This window comes from Lindgomyces ingoldianus (assembly GCF_010093535.1).
Source record: "Lindgomyces ingoldianus strain ATCC 200398 unplaced genomic scaffold BDR25scaffold_22, whole genome shotgun sequence".
NCBI lineage: Eukaryota > Fungi > Ascomycota > Dothideomycetes > Pleosporales > Lindgomycetaceae > Lindgomyces > Lindgomyces ingoldianus.
The window spans coordinates 267,416-292,126 of record NW_022985183.1 but is presented as its reverse complement, the minus strand read 5'-3'; the positions used below and the strand labels follow the sequence as shown (position 1 = coordinate 292,126).

Below are 24,711 nucleotides of genomic sequence, written 5' to 3'. Positions count from 1 at the left end.
GAGATTTTCGCTGCATATCCTTCATGACGACTTCAAGAAATTCGCCGACAGGCGTGCGATAACTGTTCCAGACTACGACCACAAGGCGGGTACGCCCTTTCAGACTCACACCCACGCTGGAAGACATATTTCTGACAGCAAAATAGCCGCGTATCAGAGTTGCCAAGGAGAAATCTTGGCAGGAGGCAGCTGCGACTGCCGTCCTTGTTGTCATACCCTGCTTTTGCAATACCAAGACGCGAATGTATTCGGAAAGAGGGTGCCGGCATACTCCCGTAAGCAGCAAACGGTTATGTTGAAGAACGTCTTGGCTGACTTGTCATGCAAGTATCCGCAACACTTGGGACAAACTAGTGACATCGATGGCCGGCGACCACAGAATTACGGACTTCCTACAACAAGAGGCAAACCTGAAGGGTGAGTGATAGATGACTATTTGCCAACAAAGATTCGTCTGTTGGCAGTGTCGGTCACACACTATATCGACGCCCATGGCAGAATCTGTGTAAGGACGTTCTCAGTCTCTCACAAAATTAGACCAGAAAATCCAGCGTCCAGCTCATCGTGCCGCAGGCATACCTGCGAGCCAAGTAAGAGACAGGAAAGGTTTCTGCGACCAGATTTCGGAACTAAAGCGGTAGAGGGGAGCTGCGGACCTCAATCCCGCTCAAGACGCAGATCGTGATCAAAAAGAATAGAATTTGGATCGTATTAACCGGAGCGGCGAAAGAGATGTGGCCAAGTGAGGAAAATTGGATTGTCGAAGGAAATATGCTCACCCCCAATTGCTAGTCACCCTCACTCTTTCCTTGTTCCCCGCAAGCAATAGCCAATCGTCAAAAGCTAGTTCAGCTGCCGGCGCGCTCGATACTCCTTGGGCAATGAAAAAGCATCAACGGTCTCAAATTCAGTCCCATATCTCCGCCATAACTTGGGCGAGCGTCTGGAGATGAGAAGTAACAGGGCCGCCCGCGCTGTGGTCTCTACCGTCAATACATAAGGTCTTAGGACAGAACTGCCGCCGCCATATCCCTCTCCCAGCATGTTTAGCCCGAGGGGGACATCTGTATTAAGTTCGACAAGATCAAGGATGTTCGAGGTGGCATATCAATTGAACCGGCGGAACTCTGGGCTCGCTCTCGGGCTCAGACTCCGAGACTAGATGGCCAGTCGCCAGTTGCAGCGACCTGCAGCGAATCTCCCACGGTTGCTTGCAGACATGTAGCTGGGTAGCACATACTGGTAGATTCTCCGAAGCATTCGCCGAAGTATTTGCCGAGTGGCGTCTGATCGTTTTCTGGATCGATATCGAGCCATGAAGAACTCAGGATTACGAATGATGAGATTTGCCGCAACGGAATTGAAACCACCATCCACATGATGCGTTTGCTCGATAAATCTGCCATGCGCTTGGCAATGACCTGTTATATCGTTGCCCCAGTGCTTGTCGGCTCTTTGAATTTTATTCAACACAAGTGGAACCCTTGCCCACGCAATCTACTTAGTTCGAGACGTCTTGGAGCGTCGTTCAAGGCTGGCTGCCCGAGCTTGATTCAATTCAACTGGAAGTCTAGTTGAAATGACCAACAAAGTGCAGAAAAAGACCACACTAAACTGGATGGTTATCATTGTATTTCTCCATGCGACAACAGCATGAAGACACTCAGACTTCTTCAAGTGGTTCTATTCGGGGTTCCGGATCCCGACACATATCGATATGGTCAGCAACAGTTGACGGATAATGAGGATATCGTGGCGTCTTGCTATCGCTTGTAGCTATACCCTATGCGCAGCAGGGTGTGATTACCACCGCCCCGATTCTGGCAGATGGTAATGGATTGCATCCTCGCAAATGGGCTGCACCGGTGTATTCGCTTCAAACGCACAGCTAGTTACAGGACCTCAGCTGGCTAACGGATTTCGCAATTGGACATTTAATAACAAAGCTGGGGGAATAGGACATGCTCAACAACGACTGATCGGCCCAATGAACCTCGAGAAGCATTTTATACTCAAGTGTCACCCGCTCGGTGCGACCCTTTGAAGTACCCACCCAATGAAGGATTCGGGCGCCTCTCCGATCAAAGTGACCGCTTAGGAAGCTCATGGTGTCTGAATTTCGGCACCTCTACCTGACTTTGACATTAAAGCCTTGTTCGCTCTCCTGGCCCACGTCCCAGGGTGTATCACTTGGAAAGCTGGTGGAGGATTCAAAACCCAAGTCTTTTTAACTTAATAGTCGCCGCCCGCGGCAGTCAATCTTCGTCATCCTCGAGGTAATGGAGTTATTCGAGCAGCCCTTCGAAGACTACCAGGGCGCCAAATATCACGCCTAGACTCTCATTATGCGACCCAAATAGATCGAAGGCGATAGCTACCCACCGGTGCTGGCAACGCCATCCCCATGCTTTGTGGGTCCTCGCCAGGAAATACTTGACATTCCACAAGGAACAGGGCAGGTGGACATACCATGACCACCAGATAATCTCTGGTTTAGAATAAAAGAACAAAAGAGCCCAGAAGACAGCTCAGGGGGGTTAAGGACATTTCGCAGAGGCTCCACGCCTGTAACCCTTCGTCGTGTTCCAGGTGGCCAAGGTGTGGTTCACCAAATTACTTGGTTCTCGTTCGACGACACCCAATAGCCCTGCAAGGCAACGCCCGGGAAACTCAATTCGTAAGTCGGATATCTGAGCAGAGTGGTAGTTGTCGCTACGATTGAGATGACTAAGGCTTAGATGGACTTGATCGCAATGCGTTTCTCGACGACTGATACTCCAGCAACCGTGGCGGTGACTGTTGGGCGAATGAAGGGGTGTAAGCAAACGCACCCGGGCTTCCCTCCTTCGCCTCCCCTCCTTCACTACCACGATTCGCTGGAGAGAAAAGTAGCGTGCGATTAACCATGAGAGATTTGCCAAATATGTCGACAAGTCACCAGAGAATGGAGGACCGAAACCAATGACCCCGAGGAAACTGTGGTGCTTCCCCCTTTTGTCAAATCCAATTGCTCGTAGTTGCAGGATATCCTTAGCAGTGTCCATGGATAAGAGGTGGCAGATACGTCGGGTAACATCATATTCTGGGGTATTTTCCGTACGGGCGAGAATCCGGACATTGTATCCACGCCATTATGCCGGGCCATACATGGGCTAATCTGCGAACAATGTTCCTGTTGTGCAGACGACGGATTCGCCTGTGTGCGAAGTCGATGATTGAGAGTGAAACTTGCAGGAGCTTGTTACCGTTATATAATCTTGCAGTCAAACACGCCCGAGATTGTCCTAGGCCACGAGAAATAGGTTAGAGTCGTTGGATTGGGTGCCTTGAGAAGTCCGCACGACCGTTGCGGATTGAAGTTGTTACCGCTGCAACCGCTCAGCACCTCACTGCTTTATCCGTCGAAGTGAGCGAGGGTATAGGCGGACAAGGTATTCAAGCTGTACACATTTCCTGAGGTTGGAAGTACTTCTCTTCGTAACGGTAATCAAATTAGACATAAGATGGACCAAGACGTCGGAGCCTAGTATCTACGAACTCCAGCTCAATTGGAGGTTCCTGAGGCTGAGCTGAAGGTCCCAAGGGTGTGATTCCACCTTAAATTGGAGAAGAACAAGTCCTAACGTTCGGGAACATTTCTACGAATCCGGAAAGTCTTCGGTCAGGACGAAATGTTAACAAGTTTAGGCCGTAGACTGTCCTTCTATCCAGACTACACAAGGAAAAGGTCATGGAGGTCAGGTAGAAGGAAATCGCGATCAATCCAAAGACCAAAGAGAAGAAAAGGGTGTCAACTATCCGAACGTTAAGCCAATGGATGATGGCGTGATTAGATTTGCACACTCAAGATCGAAGACACTAACATTGGCGAGAGGGGGGGGTCTGCCGTTTTAGTTTCTGCTGCGGTCTGACTGGCGAAAGTATTGAGTTGATTTGGTATATCCTAGGACTCGGACAAGGCCTCAAACTCCAACGAAGAAAGAGATCCTCGTTCCGTTGAAGCTTTGGTAGTGAAAACTGATCGGAAGATATCGGGGGGAATTCGGCGAGGCCATTCTCGTCCCAAACGCGAACGAGGCAGGGGGGAAGAAGTCTTCTCGACTCGGCTGCAGAACTGAATATCTTTGCTGTGCTAACACCCTGGTAATGCTGTGATGAATGGCACATCTCAGTCCGTTTATCAATAAATGCTCGGAGAATATTCTGAATCTCATGATCGGCGAGCTTGCTTGGACCTCGAAATACCACCGAATGGCCATTTCCCTCCAATTTGCCGACCAACAGCACAACTGAATGGCCAATCGATTCTCTGGCGCTGCGGAAGGTAGTTGTGTCTTTGCTAATGCCAAATGGCATGGTGGGAAGACCACCACGACCCGCGTACCGTTAATTCCGTTTGCCATATGGCGGCCCTAAGGAGGGTAAAGAGAGTAGTGGATGTCTACCAAAGGAAATGTCACAGTCAGCCTCGACGTCTTCTTTTCTTTGAGCAAGAGCTTCCATGCTTCACCAAAACACACTACTGCCCGGCCACCAATAGAAACCTCGCTTTCCAGCTACAACAGCAGCAGAAAGGCCACCTGACATTTTCTTAGTAGCCAGCTGCAGCAACAGTCGTATGAATGCCACTTCAAGCACTCGTGACTTCCACCCCACTTGATTTATTCGTTGGTAGGCCCAAGTCTACCGGCTCCGAGATCAGGGTCATCGACACCATTGGCGTCCACTACTCAGCCACGCTTTGGCGACTACCGGAACTGGCTGTCCAAAAAAAACTATGATGTTACGAAATATGGTAGCAATTTGTTGGAACCTACCAGACATCGCGTCCTTGTCACTATCGAGTGTACCATTCTCGATCAAGTGGGCGTACAGGCTGAAACTGATGGCGAGGATGCCCGTTTGCTATCGATTTCAATTGCTACGATGGTATGGTTTCGTCGATGAGAGCAAGCCCATAACGAGCGTTCGATGCACCCTTCGCTAAGACCCTTGACGATTTATCCAGCGAATGTTTGTTGCGAGTCGGGATCAGGACCAGGCACGATGGCCAACGATGAAGGTGTCGAGAGGAATATGCTGGTTTACCGAAATGCGCTCCAACGAAGTGGTCGTGTTGCATTTTTACTTGTCCAACCCAGAACAACGATGTATGCAGCGCCTGCACTTGAGGAAGATAATGATGGCGTGGTAGGAAGACAAGATAAGAAGCGACAGAAAGGAAGTGAGCACGCTCTAAGAGGTGGATGACAGTGGGATGTGAAGACAAATCTCGTGACCTAGATATATGGTGTTCGGAGAGGACAGGTGTTGAAACCGAAGAGTTGTCATGATCGAAGCCGATAACGGCAGGAATGTCGGAGTCGAGCAGCAGCTTAGGTTAATGAGCCCGTGCGAATGGCAGAAGATGTTGTCGACGTTGATTTCTTGTTCATCAGCGTCGAGCCCAGGACCAGCCATCAATATCGATAATGTGGCTGCCGTTGAAGCTTTGGACATGGCAGTCATGATCGTAGAGAAGACCTCAAGGCCAAGGATTGGACGCCGTGGGCACGTGCGCGCATCCCAGGCGCCGTTGAGGGAGACCTATCAAAAGTTGCTGTCGGTATTTGTTATGGCGAAGACAAGCCATTAGATCTACCTAGCCGTCTAGGTTCCGTTCTTAAACCGACAGGCTCGCAGGTCTTTGAAGTCAAGGATGGCGATGACTCGGCGCTAAGGGGTTGTCGATATTGAGAGAACAAGGAAGAGCAGAAGCGTCCTGCTCGTTCTCGCATGCCGATGCGACTGCCACCAGATCCTGCTGGGGTAGCGGAATGCGGTTGTAGAGTTCACAGTGGCCGAGGGACTAGGTGAGAAAGCAAGTTGGTTCGAAGCTACAGGTCACATTCGAGGAGCCGGCAGTCGCACAAAAGCGGCTGTAGAAGGTCTTTTCATGCGTGGAGCAGTCAAGCAAGGCGAAATCTTGTCGTGCTGCGAGTTGTTGAAGGCTTTGAGGCTGGGGAGGAAGGGAAATGGCGGCTAAGCTGTGCAGGAGAACAGGGAAGACCCACGATATCGGCGATGATAATGCCCTTGAAATCTATCAAGGAGAGGACGCCGCAATACTTGCTATGCATCGTGAAGCAAGCGAGAGACGTGGGATGCTATTTCCGAGCCAAATCGCGGGTGTAGAGGGGCGAGAGCGGGTGGGTGAGTAAGTGTGACCAGAAGGGCAACGCACATTCGACGAAGGTGAGGTCGCCGAACCGTATCAGAAATGGTCTCGAGGACCATCCCCTGGTGCTTCTGAAGCTGTCGAGGGGGAGTATGAGCTTACTCCGATAGTATTACGATGGCGTGGGCGTGTTGAGGGTGTGGGCGGGAGACTGCAGGAAACCCGTGACCTCGAGGTCCGGGACCCCTGAGAAGGCAAGCGAGAACATCAGGTCAGTGAAAAATACAATAAAACATAAAACCCCCACCCCCTCTATTTTAAAGGAATGAATACGGGGACGGGAGGGGGGAAGAGAGAGCTGTACGACAAAGAAGGGCCAGTCGAAGCCCACGACATGAGGGTTTGGGGACGCTGCTGGTGGGCGAGTGAGAGGGGTTGAATGTTGGATGGAGTTGTTAGTGTTGAGGGCGGCTCGACCAGGGCCTGCGCTTCCTTCCAGCCAGCAAATGCGGAGCAACCATATCACCACCTTCTGCTCCGCAACGGCCAACCAACGCGTCACACCCCGATCTTTCCCCTCACTTTGGCATCCAGACGAGTTTCCACATGGTGCAGCGACAGCAATGGCGGCGACCTTCGACCTTGTTCTCCTCTCGTCGCCGCCCCTTGTAAGCGGCGGCTTAGCGGCGACCAATATGACCCCTCCAAAACACCAGCGACGCGCCAAGATGGCAGCATACTCGCCCACAGCACTCTCTCCGCTGGGGAGTCCAAAGAAAGTGTCAGTTGGCGCGTTAAAATCGGGCCCTGGCACTACTACAGTCCCTGGCGGGGCTGCAAAGGGGTTTGCCACAGCTGCCAGTCTTGTCAAGTCGCACCACTTCAACCTCCAGCCAGACGACGAATTCACCGAAGCTCGACGTGCATATTCAAGGCGGAACTCGCTACAGGTTTTAGAGAAGGTAGATTCCTCTCCCCAAAAGCAGGCGAAGCAATCTACAACGACTACGGCGGCGGGAGATGGTGCTAAACCCAAGCCCAAGAAACCGAGGGCGCGGAAAACCCAGGCGGGCAAGGACGGGAGCACGCACAACGCAAGAACCCGGGATGCACTCACAACGTCAGCATATTTCGCGGATCCCCCCCCTACAAGCCACCTCGAGTCCCTACCGAGCCATCTCCAGCCTCTTGCGCCGAAAGCCAAGACCACCAAATCGAGAAAGCCGCGAGCGAAGTCGGAGAAATTGGGAGACGACGAGACGCTGGCAAAACCGAAGAAACCGCGAGCTAAGAAGACTCGTAAAGTCGGGGCGTCGAGCGAGAAGCTGCCGCACTGCGATACTGGCACAGAATCTCGTTCACCGATTGCTCATCCTGAAGACAGTTCGATTTGGGATGTTCCCTCCACCCCTCGATCTAGTAAAGCAGCAACACAGAAGCAGAGACCTCCCAATGTTGAGAATCCAGGGCTTGATCTCGAGGAGGCAATTCGACGGAGGCGAGATTGGACGCCTGCGGAGGATACGGGCGCTCCACAGGATTTCACAGACATAGCTATGAAAGAAAACAACCCCCTGATCATGAATACCAGAACGGATCATTTCACCGACCTGCTGTCAAGCTTTACCTACGCGCACACAGAGCTACAGCCTGCAACGAAATCGAAACCACTGCCATCCGAAGTTCTAAAAGCTACCAAAAAGAGGAGAGTTGAGGTAAGCAGACAGGGTTACTCTTACCCCAGGCCCGTGACTAATTACGTTCAAAGCTTGTCGATGTGCCCGCAAACCAATCCAGCTCACGCCTAACGTCTCCAGAGAAGGGCAAGGCACCCAAAAAGAAACCGAGGACAATCACAGACCTCGTCATTGGTCAATACGCCCAAAAAGAGCCAACTGCAGGTCCCGCCGTCACCAGCGAATTCTTCGAGCCTCGCGCAACAACGAAGAAAATCCCTCTTAACGATACTCTCGCACGCCATTCCTCAGCAAACCCGGCCCGCAAACGATCCTCTTCGAAGTCTGCATCCGAGAAGGGAGAGTCGAGGTCGAAAAAAGTGTCCGCCAAGACCGCCGCCAAACCTAAAATAGTAGCCGACAAGCTCCTCAGCCCCACCTCTGCTGTCTTGCGGGTGAACAAACAAGACATTCTCTTCGGCACATCGAGTCAATTGGCAAGACAAGAGTCGCCCAGCTTCATTCGAGAGATTCAACAAGCCATTCGAGAGTCAGAGCAACATGTCGATATTTTGCCGGGTGTCGCTCTGGGCAACAAGTCCAGTACTTTGTCGCTTGGACCAAGATTAGGCAAGATTCAAGGGAGACAGGGTTTATGGGCTGCCAGCGCGCGAGATGAAGAGGGCCAGCTTCTCGAGAGGCAGAACGACGTCTACATTCTCGAACCAGATCACAGACAAGCCCTCCCTTTACCGATGGATAACACAGTCGATGATCCAGACACTTCCTTTGCCGACATTGACAACTTCAAGCCTCCTCCAGCAGCAACCGCCATCTCGTCTGACTTACCAACTCCTCCGTCTGACTCGAACCCTCGCGAGAAGATAAAGGATTCCCTCGAGGAAGATACGCATGACCTATTGTTCCACGATATCGATAAGTACACAATGGAGGCACCACCATCTAATCAGCAGACCAACTCCAGTTTCCTCGACATCGACGACTTCCTACCTTCTACACAATCTATTCCTCCTCTACGCTCCCCTGGGCCGTTACCTACTCCCGCCACCTCAACTGGCTCACCAAAGAAACGGCGAGGCCGTCCTCCTAAGTCACAATCCGCACCACCACAGCAGCGACCAACCCCACCTAAGAAATCTCCATCAAAAAAATGGAAGTCAGCAACACACCCACCAGACACACCCCCAAGAGTTACGAAAAGATTTGCCAACATCGAAGAAATCAAGGACTCAGAAGACGACGAAGCGCTCTCTCCCACCCCACCCCGAGTCCGCAAACTAGTCAACTCGCCTCCCCTCGAACTCCAACCCTCTCAATCTAAGCTTAACACGACTATATCACCCGTCCCTGTCTTCAAAGCCCCACGCTTGCTATTAAAGTGGGATCATGTAAGAACCAACCTATTCCAAAACATTACTCAAACCGTTCAGGGTCTGCCTCCAAGCACAAACCCCAACCATCCCACCTGGCACGAAAAAATTCTTCTCTACGACCCCATTATTCTTGAAGACTTCACGGCGTTCCTCAATACCCAAACACCGATTCGAGTGTATCACAAGGCGTCGCAGAAACAGCTCAGGGAGTGGAAGGCCGTGCTTAAGGCGAGGGGCGAGAGGATTGAGACACGAGGTGGACTTAATAGTTTCGGTGGTTGCGATATGGGGGAAATGGTGGATGATGATGGTGAGGAGTTTGGGTTGGAGATTGTGCCAGTGGTGGAGAAGGAAGTTGAGGACTGGATGGTGCAGAAATGGTGCGAGGAATTGAGCATTTGTTGTGTGTGGAGAGAGAGTAGGTGGAGGGGTGGGGTTCGGGGACAGCTTTACTGAAGATGGTGATAGGTGGGAGCGAGCGCATGGAGAAGGGAAGCCCGAGTGCATGTTTAACGTGAAGGTCAATGGGATATCATGAACATATGCTAATTATAGAACAGGCTTGTTGCAGAAGCGCATTCAGAACAGGTAGTATATAGAATAAGACATGTTACGATCTTTATTGGTGTAGGACAAATTCACGTGACCCAGCCTTTCGACCCTAGGTAACTCATCTGGGACTGAACCCAATCTTATATTTTGTATGTTCTGATATATTTTTGATGTTCTCACTGCATTAGACACGATTAGACATGATTTGCCTCGCGGCCGCTGAGGCGACACGAGAATTTCGCGCTATCACGTGCAACCCCTTCACCGCTTTCCAATCTCCCGAGTGCCCTCCACTTACAAGCTTAAAGGCCTGACCCAACTTTCTATCACTTCCACTCAATTTCCGCGCTCGTTGCAAATATGGCATTCACACAGGTACGAAAATTTCTGACCCCGCGGTTAGCGTATCACCCTACGTGGCCAGCCGGCGAAGTTCCTTCACTAGGTTGAACATACACACATGCATACATAACACCAATCGCAGTGCACATCCCACCTCCGCTTTCAAGCAAGGACTTTCGGCGTAGGTTACAATTTCAATTACGACAACTCACCGGCATCTATCATTCAAACTGTCTCACCCTTGCAGCGTTTCCAACAGGAAGTAGTACGATTGATACTTTGCTCCACCTACAATCACGTGAGGCAAACAAACGTAACTACATTTTTAACTGTTACAATTTAATTAATAAGGCTAAAAAGTAAGCAGTATATAATTAAGGTAGACTTTTTTAAGCTTGCAGTCTCTAACGCGCGTGAGGGCTAGAGGAGCGTGTTTGTGCCACTATTTACGTGTTAGTGTAGCCTTAGAGCTTGCCTTGTACTACAACAACCTTAGATGACCTTATTATAGCAAAAGATAACAGTCCCTTGTATAGGGAGATAGCACAGAGCCTTTAGCAGGGGGAAAAGGATAGTTACTTATAACTATAATTATCTTTTAGGCTTTATAATTAAAGCTTTGCAACTCTAGAAGAACTAGCTACGTTATAAAGTTATTTTTAGTAAATTAAATAACCTTATGTGCTATATTAAAAGTAAGGGGGACTCTGCTACTCTAAAAGCTTTAACAGTTATGTTGTAACTTTTAGTAAAAAGTTAAGAAGTATAAGTAGCTTTAATTAAACTATAACTTAATTGTATTAACCCCTACTGTTAGGTCAAGCAAACAAAAGTATATAATAAGTGAGACGTAACTTGTCTAGAAAGCCTGAGTCGAATCGTACTACTTCCTGATGGAAACGCTGCACCCTTGTTACATCACATCACGACAAATTTTCCCACTACTAAAAAGGCTGAAATATTCTCACGACCATCCCCGACAACATTATCCTCCCCATAATTTTCCCCATTCCCCTCCATTCATCCACCCCTCCGTTCTTACAACCTACGCCCGCATCCATACTCCGATACTAGATCTCTTAATGTCAATGGAATGTCTATGGTGGAAATGCACCCGTTGTGCTGGAGAAAAAGAGCCGCGGAATGGAATCAATCGCCATATCCACAGGCAGAACATGAATGCCAGAATCCGAAGTGTCGTATCGCGGGTGTTTACTTTGTTCGTGGGAGTTGAGGATGGGCGGAAGAGAGCGGGGTTGTGGGAAGGAATGAAGTGCAGACGAGAATAGGGAAGTTTAAGAGAGGTAGAATCTTTTCCTTCCCTTTCTTCATAACGCCTCATGTCTTGCTACTTACTGTTGACCGCATCGGCAACGGAAAAGCTGGTCATCACTAACGAACGGAGAGAAATCTAAAGCACACTAGAGTCATGATCAAGAATCTCAGCGTAGACAAAGCGAATTAAAGCATGAGCGTTCTCAAATTCTCGGCAAAAATAAATGGAGAAAGTATCCATGTTCTGGCAGAGAACGGATGAATGGCTAGAGCAGCCCATTCTTAGCCTAAGACTAGTTAGACCCATGTAGCATACAGTCAATATACATGAAAGATGCCCCGCTAATGATACATGTAAAAAGTTAGAAGGTGAGCAAGTCGACTATAGAACGTTTTAGGGCATAGAAAGAGGTGGATGTGTGCAGGGTAAGGCTTTATCTTTAACAATCTAAAACCTTTGTGTACAACCGCGTGTGTTGATTTGAAATAAGGCAGCACAGGATCCGTGGGACTAACTAATATACTTATTAAGACTCATTTTAGGAAATTCAGAGATGATAGACTCATTCAGCCTGTAGAATCATGTAGCAATTATGGTATTTATGTTACATCCTTGTAAAGGTAGTTGCATTTGCAGTTTGCTATTACATAATAGCGTCTGAATACAAGTCGTACGAAAAGGATAGTTCTTTTGCGTTAAAAAGCCTCTTCAATCCTTTGATCTTTAAAGACCTGTCTATCTTAAATGCTGATAACTCTGCTAGCATAATGTAGCAAATATATTTTATGCACGACACAAAGAATTGTCCAACCCTTAAACTTATCTGCTAGCACATAAAATACTAAATCCTCTGTTTCCCTATTAAGCCTGCTTGTTGCTTTGTTTAGCAATAGAACGCCGCAATGCAAGGCACAATGTTAGCGACTAAGGGCAGCATGCACAAGCGACAGCAACTGTGCCTCTCTGCTTAAAATAGGTGCAAAAGCCATAGCCTTCTTAAGCTCCTAGAAGTTTGCCAGACTAAACTTAACTAATACTAATATTATTGTTGTATTACTGTGATTTTTGTCTAGGTCTAGATGAGATTGTAACGTTCTAGTAGGATAGATAGCCTCTGTAAGGACGGAGCTCTGTACCACTGCGCCAATACAACCAAAAAGGTGCGAATAATCAACCAACGGTTAATTATTGCGTACAGAATAGTATATATACCCGTCGCACGTAAGCGCCATCTCGGCCTTACAGCCTCCTAGCTAACGTTAATATTCTAATAACAGATAACAGCGGGTTGTCAGATTGAAACACTGTTTCTGGGCTTCCTGAGATGAATGATGGGTTTGGATATGATGTATGGGATCGTGATTGATTGTCTTGATTTATCGATCCTTTTTCTGCTCTACTCGTGTTGCTCGGCTTTTTGTTTTGCCGATCCGAGTCCCTCGCGCACTTGCCCTATGCGCGACCAGCTTGCAACGTGCTGCAATTTGCTGCAACATGCTGCAAAATGCTGTAAAATGCTGCAACATGCTGCAAAATGCTGCAATTTGCTGCAACATGCAGCAATTTGCAGCAACATACTGTTCGAGCTTATTTCTCGTACTATGTAGCAGCTTTCGTCAAGCGTTCCTCCTGTCTTGACAGTAGGTGCGCATATCTGACACGGGTAGGACATCTCTAACATAAATACTGTTAATTAAAACCACCTCTTTAGTTAGTTTATGCAAGCGAAGAAGTAGACTTAGAAGAATTTACTTTTTATTCTAAGCATTAGATTTAAAAACATGTTTGTAGAGAGAGTTATACCTTCTAGTCTAGCCACAAATAGCGGTGTGTTTGCTAGGGCTAAGATTAAGGTTAATGTTGTAAACAGCTTGCTTTAACAGTTAACTTTATAGATTTAATTTATTAAAAGGCGTAGGCTATAGATAAAAATAATACTTATAACTAACCTGTATGCTTCTAACGCTCTAATGAAGCGGACTCTGCTCTGTAAAGGCTATTCTAGACTTACAGTCATCCTAGCTCTGCTTTATAGATTAAGCAGTTGTCACGGTTATGTTACAGCTATCCAACCCCTGAGTACCCTAAGGGCTTGGCACAGGGTATATAGGCTCCTCGGCCTCCGTACCTCTGCCTCCGACCCTAAGGTTTACTCTCGTTACCCCCCCTATCCTGCATTCCCTCTCTGTGACCTGTGTTTCCTGCTCGATACCTCTCACAGCAGTGTACTCTCTATAAACTCTTAAAGTCTTGTAATAGAACCTACCTATGTATCTGTTACAATCCTTACTTCGGAGAAATGGTAATTTCCAAAGTACAACAGCCTATGTGGTATTTAGTAGAGAAGGGATGAGAACTTAGCTGGATCAGGTGTACAGTCTGTCGAGCAGAGTGAGGGATAGTCGGGATTTAGGAGGCAGGCTGTGGTTTGTCCCTATAGCTGTATGGGTAGCTAGGTGTTACCAGTTAGGTAGACAAGGGTTAGAGGTATATATGTTGCAAGATATACAAGGCAGCTTAATTCTTATTAGAAAGGATTTAAGCTTCTTAGTCTATTATAAAGAATAAACTAAATGTTAATTACAACCTTCTAACTATAGTTAGGATTAAGACTATATACATAGGGTTTGCATGCGTTGCATGCGTTGCATGCACCACCTGCGTCTGCCTGCAACGCCTGCATTGCCTGCAATGTTCTAGTCCCTATTAGACAGTGCATTCTGCTAAGCATTTGTCTATAAGATGACGCTATTCCTTTTCTGTTTAGTTATAAGGTCTGCTAATTGCAAGGTTAACTGTCTTCTATCTGTTGTGCTTAGGGCTGTGTGCAATAGCAAGCTAAGTCCTTACAGCCTGTTTATTAGCTGTAACACACAGGCTTCCCTCCTAGTTAGCGTCCTTGCTGTTATGTTCTTTCTGTTGTAAGCATTAGGTCTTCTTTTTAGCTAGTACGTGTCCTTTTGTGAACGCCTAATGTATGCTTATTCTTTTTAACTATGCCTTGTTAGGTTTCTTGTGTTTCTGCTGTTAATTATTGCCTTTGTACTATTGCTTGTCTTAATCCCTACTGTTGTACAAAGATGCGTCCCTATAGTCCTTACTGTTTGCATAGTACACCTTACGTGATGTCCTTGTCCTTAGACAAGTGCGTAGAGTGTGTGCAGAAAAGTAGTTATTACAATGCTTTTATTTCTAACGCAGCCTAGGACTATTTAGAGCGTAAAGAGAGAAAGTTGTGTAGGGAGCTAGAGGTAGCAGCAGAGAAAGAGATAAATAAGAAAGAAAGAGAGATGTAAGAGTAGGCTAAATCTCTAAAGTGTCTTTAGTCTTTTATAGCTTAGCAGGAACAAGTTTAGAAATAACTAAAAGTATTAAAAAATTAAAGAGTAAAGTATTTAAAAAGAGACCTCTTATTACTAGATAAGCTTAAAGCGCTTAAGGCAAAAGCAGCAGGTCTTTCTCCTCCTTAGCCTATCTTAAAGGGTTAAAGGCTTTCTACATTACAGCTAACTAATGCAGCAGTAGTTTTAGTTAATAAGGATATTTTCTAGTCTAAAGAACTTTTGCCTAGTTAGTTTAATTTTAAAGGCGTAAGTAATACTTCTACAGCGCCTTCTAGGCGTTCTATAGGTTTGTAGCAGGTTTCTAAGTGTTTTTATAAGTTAAGTATTCTACCTACTTTACTAAGTAATAGTTTTCTTCCTTATCTAAGATCTTTTTAACTTTATATTTAAGTTCTTTTTTATCTTATTTTTAAGTTACTAATAGGATATTTTTAGGTGCTAGTTCTAGCTTAGAAATATAGAACTATAGGAAGATTTTTATGTTTTTTAGTAATTTAAGCTTATATGCTTCTAGGCAGGTTTAGATAACTCTATAAAGCTTTATTTATTTCTTAGCTATCTTCTATGCTAGTTAAGAGTTTTTAAGGTTTATAGTATTTAAATATATATAATTATAGGGGTATATTTCTAGTGCTGTTTGCTAGTGTTAATTTACTAATACCTTTATAGCTTTAGCTATAAGCTAAGCTTTTTTACTTAACTTTTAATATATTTCTAATAGTTATGTTGTTTAGTTTAAAGCCTTTAGCAGATCTATTAGCTAGGTCCTAGAGAGCTTATATTAGTAGAGGTAGCTAAAATTTGCTTTGTATAAGGTTATTTTAGTTAAGGTAGACTGTGTAGTGTTAATAGCTAACTAGGCTATTAGCAACTATTTAGGCTAGTTTGTTTATTTATATAAGATGTATTTTTATAGATACTTTTTTATTTCTATGTTTATTTATTCTATTTATCTATCTGTTTAAAGGTAATAGGCTGTAGAAAGTTTATAAGTTATCTTAAAGTGTTAGACTATAGTTATCTAATACTTGCTAGTAAAAAGCTTATCTTTATTTAAGATAATAATCTATAGGCATTTATAAATTATAAAAAGATTTTTTTTTATTTTAAACATAAATTTTTTTACTGTTATACTTTTCTTTATTACCTATATAAAAACAAACTTTGTAGTTTTATTAACTATTATTATAATTATGTTGCAAAGCCTTTCTATACTAGGTTCTTAAGACAGTAGTAGTTCTGTTATAAAGTCTATTATTATTATAGTTTATAGCTGTTTAGGTGCTATAATTAGCTAAAGTTATCTATATAGTTTATGTCTTTAGAAGTTGTTCTTATTGCAGAGGTTACATTCTTATAGTACCTTAGTGCATAAGTATTTTAATTATAAAATGTCTTTAGAAATTACTTTTTTTATTTTCTTTTAAAGTAATTTTATTCTAGAGTGCCTAAACATTAAGGCTTTATAATATTCTTTAATAAAGTTTTTTTATTTATGTTTTATAATTATTAAAAAACAAATTAATTTTTTTAGTTCTAGTCTGTTATATATTAGACCTTAGTTAGTTTTCTTAAAGATTATAAACTTCTCTATGTCTTTCTCTAATTTATTAAAGTAGTTAAAATGTTTACTAAAAACATCTACTTATTAATTGCTACTTCTAGAGACATGCTTAATAATAAAGTTAAACTATGCTAACTTTATTACTTATTATACATGCATTAAAGAAAGTTTCTTTATTATTAAAAAAGTTACTAAGTTAGCATAGTTAGTATAAATAGTAAATTATTATCTAAGTCTTTATAATTTAATTTTTTAATTTCTATAAGTGTTAACTATAGCTTTAAGTTCTTTGTCTAGTATAGTATACTTTTATTTTGTAAGGGCAAACTTTGCTAAATAGTATGCTACTAGGTGCTAATAGCTGTCCTTTTATTTTTATAGAAAAGCTGCTCCTTTAGCTTGTTTTAAGGCATTAGTGTGTACCTTAGTTTTAAAAGTTAGGTTGTATATCTAGAGAACTAGGTAACTAGTAATAATTTTCTTTAATTCTTTAAAAGACTAATTTATTTTAGTTATTTACTAAAACTTATGTAATGCTTTTTCCTTTATTATAGTATTAGTAAGTAGGAGCGCTATTTTAAAGTAGTTTTTAATTATTCTTTATACATAACCTGTTAGTCTAAGGAATCCTCTAATTTTAGTAATAAATTTAGGTATAGGCTATTTAAGTACTTTAGCTATCTTTTTTAGGTCTATTTTTATTTAATCTTAGTTTATAATAAATCCTAGATACTTAGTTTTTTATATATTAAATTTACATTTTTTTAGCTAGAGGTGTAGACTGTATTGCCTAAGGTATTCTAATACAAGTTTTACTTTAGATATGTAATTATCCTAGCTTACCTTTATGTATACTAGTATGTTATTAAGGTATATAAGTATAAATATATTAAGGTATAAATTTAAGGCTGTGTTAATAACTCTTTAGAAAGTTATAAGTGCATTAGTAAGTTTAAAAAGCATAATAAGTAATTTATATAGTTTTTTAAAAGTTTAAAAAGTAGTTATCTATTTATGTCTTTATTTAATTTTTATTTTATTAAATCTGTCCTAGATGTTAAACTTAGTAAAGTGCTTAGTTCTTTTTAGTTAGTTTATAATATCTTAGATTATTAAAAAAGGGTACTAATTTTTTATAGTATTATTATTTAGAGTTTAGTAGTCTTAACATACTCTAACTTTACTATTTTTCTTTTTTGTAAAGACTACTACTAATGCTACTAGGCTATTGCTTTTTTGTATATGCCCTTGCAATAGCATCTTGTCTATATATTCTTGTAGTGCGTCCTTCTAGGCTTTAGTTAGTAGTTAGAGTTTATAAGCCTTTAGCTATAGTTCTAGTTTAAGATTAATAGCGTAGTCCTATAGCTAGTGTAGGGGTAGTTCTTCTAGGTCTTCTAGAGTTTTAAATATGTCTTTATACTTTTTATATTCTTCTAGTAAGTTTTTTATTTTATAAGTAATTTTATAAATTTTTACTTAATTAAGGTCTTTTTTTTTTTAAAATTTTTTAAAAGATATTTTTTTTAGTTTCTTCTTTATTAGATAGACTGCTTAGGCCTTTAGTTCTTAGTAAGAGAACTTTTTAAGTTTTTTTTTTTTAAGGAAATATCTACTTCTTTCTTTTACTTACTAGTAGAAGGTGCATAAGTTGTTATAGTAGGCTAACTATGTTATTCTAGCGTAGTCTTTTTTTGTTATAAAGGTTATAGTTTACTAGTTAATTATTAAGTTATACTTATAAAGCTAATTATACTTAAGTATTACTTAATACTTTTCTTTTAAAAGCAAAATGTTAAAGGATATCTAGTTATTAGTTCCTTTAGCGTTTATAATAAGTTTATAAGTCTTAAGTTGTATCTATCCTACTTTATATTTAATTAATAAGGTGTTTACTAGAGTTACTTTAAAAAGTTTTTTTTTACTTTTAAAGGGTATTTATTTCTAGTTAACCTATGTAGAGTTAATTACTGTAAAGGTGTAACTGCTGTTTATTAGTGTAAAGCCTGTCTATTTTTGTCCTAGGCAGAAGAGGTTAATTTCTATAGTTAGGCTTCTGCCTAGTTCTTGTCTTACAGTAATAAGAGTTTAGAGTTTATAGGGAACTTCTAGGTAGTCTATGCTATTATTCTTCTCTACTTTAAAAGCTTTTTTATAGTAGCTTTTAATTTAATTAGCTTATATTTTATATTTCTAATAACCTTATATTATGCATTCTGCTATAGTGCAGTGTTAGTCTTCTATTTTATAGTAATACAGCATTTAGTTATTTTACTAATAGGCTCTTTACTAAAAGTAGTAGAATATGTAATCTAATTAGTTTTTGCATTCTGTCTAGGTTTTTTACTTGTGTTTAGTTCTAGTGTTATAGTAGGCACACTAAGGCATTTTATAAGTTAATGCTATTCTAGGGAGCGTGTTGTTTATAAGTTTACTTGCCTAAATTCTATATAGCTACTAGCTAGCTTTATGTTTAGTTAACTAGTGTTTTAGGCAGTACTTATTAACACATAGATACTAGTTATAAGGGCAATCTTTAAGGTTATTTTAGACTAGTATTAGTTAAACCTGCGTCTATCTTAGGTACTTTTTTATTTATACTATTTATAAAGGGTGGCTTTAATATGTGCATTAGAACTTATTATGTCTTTAGCTTTTATATAAAATATAATATTTATTTTATTAACAAATTTCTAAATCTTTTTGTGTAATTACTAGTGCTAGAGGGGGTATGTTAGCTCTTTAATTATAAGGCTTTAGAGTTATTAAAAGGGTGCATTACTAGTTAGAACCTTTTTTTTTATTTAAAATTTTCTAGAATATTTTCTATTACTTTTTATTATTTAGCATAGTGTAGTAAGTTCTAGTAATTTTCTTAATTATGCTGTATATGTTTATGTTGTTGTTAATATGTACTTTGTACATTATTTTTCTGTAATTTTATAGGTTGTAGGTGTTACTGCACTTCTAGCAGTTACTATAGCTAAATTAGTATTATAGTTCTTAGGCAAAGATTCTAGTTATTAGTTATTTTAAAGGAAATAATTCTTTCCCTTCTTTTATGTTTACAACATATGTTGTTACTTATATATAGCTTTACTATTTTTTATAAATAGCTACTTGTTTTAGTGCCTTAAATACATTATTATAGTTTTAAACTTTAACCTTTTAGTATTTTATTAAGCATTTATTAAATTTATAATTGCCTTTACATTACTAGTAAAGGTTTTTATTTAGTCTGTCTAAAACTTTAGGTCTTGTTAGACCCTACTTTATATGTATTACTTTTATAGTTAGTCTTTTATTTTTATTTTTTTAGTTAACAGAGTCTAGGCATTTTCTTTTATAATGTCCTACTTTTTTATAGTTAAGGCACACTTTTTCTTTAAGCTATTTCTGTTATTTAGTACTTAGTAGCAGCCTTTTACTTATTTAAAACTTGCTTTTTTTCTTAGTTAAGCCCTATGTATACTTAGCATAGCTAAGATTTATTAGTTTACTGTTAGACTATTAAGTCTTCTTCTTTCTCTAGAATACTTTTAGTTTCTAGGGTGTTATGCTAGGGCGCTTCTTATAAAGACATTTCTAATGCTAATTATTATATATAGTTGCCTTTTTTATGTATTCTTTAAATTTTTTTAGTTTGCTGTAATGCATAAATTTGTCTTTAATTATGTTAGATAGTTTATTATAAAACATTCTTTTAATAGCTGCTTTATTAGTTTATCTGCTAATAGCTAATTATTTATAGAAGTGTGCTGCATATAATTAGACAGTGCTTTTTTCTTATTATAAGGTGTTTATTCTATTAACTGCCTTTTCTTTTTAGTTAGCTTAGCTATAAATAGTTATAAAAGCTTACTTAAAAGCATTTATACTTTAAAAGATTTTTTAAGTGTAAATAAAAAAAATTTTTTTAGTTACTTTATACTTTATCTAGTTATCTGTGTGTAGTTAGAACTAAATAGCTAGAGGTCCTTTTAGGTAAAGTTTTATTTATAAAATTATTTCTTTATTAGTCTAGAAAGCGCCTTTATTATACTACATATATAAATAGCATTAAGTAAAGAATAGCTTAAAGTTCTTAGCTATACTATTAAATAATTTAAGTAGGGCTAGGCATAGTAACTTCTTTAACTTAATGCTAGTCTTTTTCTTAGCAGCATTACAGAGCTTAGCAACTTCTAGATAGAGGGCGTGTAGTTATTAGATGTGTAGTTATTATTAAAGCTAGGTTCTAAGTGCTTTAATTTCTTAATAGAGATACTATATTTGTTAAGTGTGTTTTTTCTTATTCCTAGACAGGGTTTCTCTAGTGCTAGCTGCACTAGCTCCTGTTATGCTAATATTAAGGGAGGTGTAAGGTGCTATACTTTTAGAGAGGTAGTAATTAATGTTATAATTCTTACTTTAGAGAAATAGTAATTTCTAAAGTATAATAGCCTATGTAGTATTTAGTAGAGAAGGGATAAGAACTTAGCTAGATTAGGTGTATAGTCTGTTAAGCAGAGTAAGGGATAGTTAGGATTTAGAAGGTAGGCTGTAGTTTGTCCCTATAGCTGTATAAGTAGCTAGGTGTTACTAGTTAGGTAGACAAGAGTTAGAGGTATATATGTTGTAAGATATATAAGGCAGCTTAATCTTTGTTAGAAAGGATTTAAGCTTCTTAGTCTATTATAAAAAATAAACTAAATGTTAATTATAACTTTCTAACTATAGTTAGGATTAAGATTATATACATAGGGTTTACATGCGTTGCATGCGTTGCATGCACCACCTGCGTCTGCCTGCAACGCCTGCATTGCCTGCAATGTTCTAGTCCCTATTAGACAGTGCATTCTGCCAAGCATTTGTCTATAAGATGACGCCATTCCTCTTCTATTTAGTCATAAGGTCCGCTGATCGCGGGGTTAACTGTCTTCCATCTGTTGTGCTTGGGGCTGTGTGCAATAGCGAGCTGAGTCCTTACGGCCTGTTCGTTGGCCGTAACAGTATCTAGAGTTGTCTAAGCTAAAACTAAATTTGCAATACTTTAATTAAAAAACAGAACGTTTACAAGAGCGACTCTAAAGGCGCCTACTCTTAGTGTTTCCTTAAGCTGTACAGAGAATGCAACTAAAATAACTGCAACTGCTGCTATAAATAAATCTAGAACAATAGTTAACTACTGCTAAATGCAGAGTAGAAGCTAGTATAGCTGCTGCAAGAGGTTAAGAAGCTTTAAGGAATGTGCGTGTAATAATTATTGCTAACTAAAAGCGCGCACAGTTTTAAGCATCTAGAGTGTATTAATAATAAATGTGTAGAAAGGTATCTTAGCCTTAAGCTCTAGGTAATAGAGTTAGCAGGATAAGAAAAGATAAAACTTCTATAAACTGTAGGCAAATATAAGACTAAGTAGAATAATTACTGTAGTATATTTTATGCTAAGACAAATAAGAATAATCTTAGAAAGATAGAATAACAGGCTTTAACAAGGATATAAGCAAGCTAAAAACAGCATAGAAAGAAAAAAAACACGCTAAAGAATGTAATGAATGTAGCGTTAGGCAAACTTATATCTATAAGCTAAATATCCTAACTAAATATATGTTAAGTTAAGAATAGTTACGTCTACAAGAGGTAGAATATTTGCTTGTTTGCAAGGCTACCTAACTTAGCTGCAGAAAGAAATACCACTAGTAAACTATATTAATTATATAAGTACAACTAAGAAAGAACAGCTTTAGTAGAAGTTTTGTATAAATCTTAGAACAATGTTAATAAAGTAATATCTTATTAATTTATTAGCAAGATTAAAGGCTGCTACTAATAGACAGTAACAAACCTAATAGTAGTCCTTACTGCAAGGAGACAAAGTGCTGTTAGGAGGAAGTAGATTCTAATAAAGACACTTTAGATTAGTAGAAATTTATGTTCAACTCACTACTTAAGCTAAATCTCTATTCATTTATTAGAAGAGTATATGATAAGGCGAAGTTATTCTAGTTCTTACATAGGAATTTAAATAGAAATACGTGAAAATAAGCTATTGTTGTGAAAGTGAGGCCATCTATCCAGCTGCAGTGTGTCCAACCGTTAGTACACCTAATAGTACAGTACTGCAGTACAGCGATTTTGGTCACGTACGTACGTACAGGGCATCTACTTAGTATACTGTACTATACATGAGGCTGCTGTACTAACCGTTTACGGTAGTTATATAGGATTTTTAGTGGTTTTGGGCGGTTGAAGGCAGGTTGCTGAGGGCCAGGGGGCTCGTGTTCGGAGATTAATGCGGAGAATGCCATTAGTGCCTGTTTTGTTAGCAATCTTCTAACAAATTCAGCAACTATGCCATCTACCTTATTCTTTTGCCCATTATGATGTCCCAATTCCTATCCCAATCAATGACGCGGTCATCTCAGCGTGTTACCACCTCGCAGGCCCCATCCTCGCGGGCCTCATCCTCACATGCCTCATCCAGCCGTTCTGCCACCCAGATATATCATGCTGCCTCATCCCGACGCTTAGAGAAGGCCCGCATGGCCTCACCTGGCCCATCTAGGCCGTCCTCGCGTGAAGCAACTCCCTCAAAGCATATGCAAGATACCCGGGCTAAGGAGCACCTAAATGATGCCCGCTATAACGTCAGAATCGCCTTTAAGATTAACATTGCCCTTAATTTCCTATTAATCCTAGCAACCTTATGTGAGTGCGAGCGGTGCTTCTTACAGGCTAAGAAGACTATTACAATAAGAAGGAATTAACTATTAGTGTTAATAATAGAGGCTCCTTAACTGTAGAAGAATTAGTTACATAACATTGCTGTTACTAGTGAGATTAACAACTGTAGATCTTACAAGGGGTATTATAACTTCCTAATTAGGTATAGTCTTTAGCTTTAGCACAATTACTTTATAATACTTTAGTTACTGTATCTGAACCGTACACCGACGTCATCTCCTCCGTACAGTTAGTTAGTAACAGCCGACTCTTCCGTAACTGTACTATACAACCTCCAAAAGGCTCCGTAACTAACGGTTGGACACACTGTCCAGCTGATCGTACGGAGTAGTAAGTATAGACCGCAATATCTCCAGTACGGCGTGTGGGATCCTCAGGATCGCCAGGCATTACCGGATTTTCTATCGGACTTGCCTCTTTTGCTTGCTATACGGACTGAGAATGATTAAATGACCCACCGAGGTGAACCTTGGTGTCGGAAAATTTGGTAGGAAACAATGTGGGAATTTTTACCAATGGCAGTGGCCCTTGATTAAGGATCTTTCCGCTTTCCAAAATGATCACATGATCAGCAATCGGGACAAATTTGATTATAGTTGTTGCTACTATTCCTTCAGGATGACATTTTAATTAGATATCCTACCGGAGTGTGTTGAAAGGATCACAGTCTGGTGGCCCTGTCGACATATGCCGTTTGGTCCAAACGCACGCTCGACAACCGGTTGAAACGTAATCTCGTCCAGTCCGGAGAGGACATTGTCTAGGATCAGGACTTCCGTCCTCACATACAGTGCTCGACACAATGCCTGCAGGGCGTTAGGGCGGATCCATTGAAGGCATTATTAAACCCACAATTCGTTGCTTCTGGCCTCCACTCAGATTAGTACCCCCGGCTGTAGATCATCACTTTAGAGCTACGTCCAAAGCAATGCCCCACCCTGTACGATAACCTTTCCTTCCCCAAAACTATATAAACTTGTTGAAAATAGTAAGGATCCTTTGCATGGATGCGGTGAGAAAATTCTGGCGTTGAACGAATGATGGTAGCGACTTACGGTTAGCTAAGATCTGCATGTCGGACGTCCGTCTCCGTTCGAGCAGGACATTGAAACATGGCGCGTCCCGCTCCCTGGTTCTGTTCTGATTATAAGGTAGGTAGCATAGCAAACTTGATAGCCGGGACGTTTGACTAGGAACTGCATGCTGGTTTTAATATAAGAGGAGAACTCCGTGCTTGTGCCTACGGTTTTCTATTGAACCAATACAACGTACGTTGATGCGAGCGACCATGCCTGAGGGTGATACGGGCTGCTGTGGGATCCCTTAAGGATGCAGCATGGCATGCCGAAAGCCCATACCGGACATCTGAACGCAGCGGTACGGGAACGGAACGTAGATCCTAATTGAATCACTGCTATGTCACGTGATAGAGGGCTCTCGATCACCCCAGATGAACGCTCTGACACGTGACCACCGGAGGCGCTGCCTGATTCCAACAACAAAAATCAACCTCGAGGCGTTATCCGCCAAGAAGAGGTTCCGAGCAACCACAGAATATTGCAGCGAGGCTTGCATAAAGTGCGCTTAACCACCCAGTCGGTGAAGATAGCCTTGCCTTGAGGTGTGGAACATGACAATCTATTCTCGGGGAGTACGAAGATGCATGAGCGAGAGGAAAAC

The 24,711-nt window shown here is 41.3% G+C and overlaps 3 protein-coding genes across 3 annotated transcripts; 1 reads left to right on the top strand and 2 right to left on the bottom strand.

Moving 5' to 3' along the window:
• Window positions 1-2,322: 2,322 nt before the first annotated feature.
• BDR25DRAFT_50937 (uncharacterized protein) lies at window positions 2,323-3,224 on the bottom strand. The gene has a single exon (XM_033698681.1). It carries the CDS (start codon window positions 3,042-3,044, stop codon window positions 2,538-2,540), a length of 507 nt encoding a protein of 168 aa, XP_033545912.1. The 5' UTR covers window positions 3,045-3,224; the 3' UTR covers window positions 2,323-2,537.
• Window positions 3,225-6,143: 2,919 nt separating this feature from the next.
• Window positions 6,144-10,438, top strand: BDR25DRAFT_394477 (uncharacterized protein; the record flags this gene model as incomplete). Its single annotated transcript, XM_033698310.1, has 12 exons — window positions 6,144-6,192; window positions 6,235-6,381; window positions 6,409-6,428; window positions 6,510-6,582; window positions 6,617-7,872; window positions 7,926-9,630; window positions 9,675-9,741; window positions 9,879-9,928; window positions 9,978-10,062; window positions 10,088-10,224; window positions 10,264-10,386; window positions 10,425-10,438. The coding sequence occupies 12 exons, from the start codon at window positions 6,144-6,146 to the stop codon at window positions 10,436-10,438; spliced, it is 3,726 nt and encodes a 1,241-aa protein (XP_033545911.1).
• Window positions 10,439-11,004: 566 nt separating this feature from the next.
• Window positions 11,005-12,893, bottom strand: BDR25DRAFT_356833 (uncharacterized protein; the record flags this gene model as incomplete). Its single annotated transcript, XM_033695712.1, has 7 exons — window positions 11,005-11,030; window positions 11,090-11,135; window positions 11,185-11,447; window positions 11,478-11,513; window positions 11,544-11,662; window positions 12,680-12,810; window positions 12,861-12,893. The coding sequence occupies 7 exons, from the start codon at window positions 12,891-12,893 to the stop codon at window positions 11,005-11,007; spliced, it is 654 nt and encodes a 217-aa protein (XP_033545910.1).
• Between the last annotated feature and the right edge of the window lie 11,818 nt (window positions 12,894-24,711).

Bases quoted from the DNA above. Each gene is read 5' to 3' on its own strand.
- BDR25DRAFT_50937 (XM_033698681.1), bottom strand. From the start codon at position 3,044: ATGGACACTGCTAAGGATATCCTGCAACTACGAGCAATTGGATTTGAC.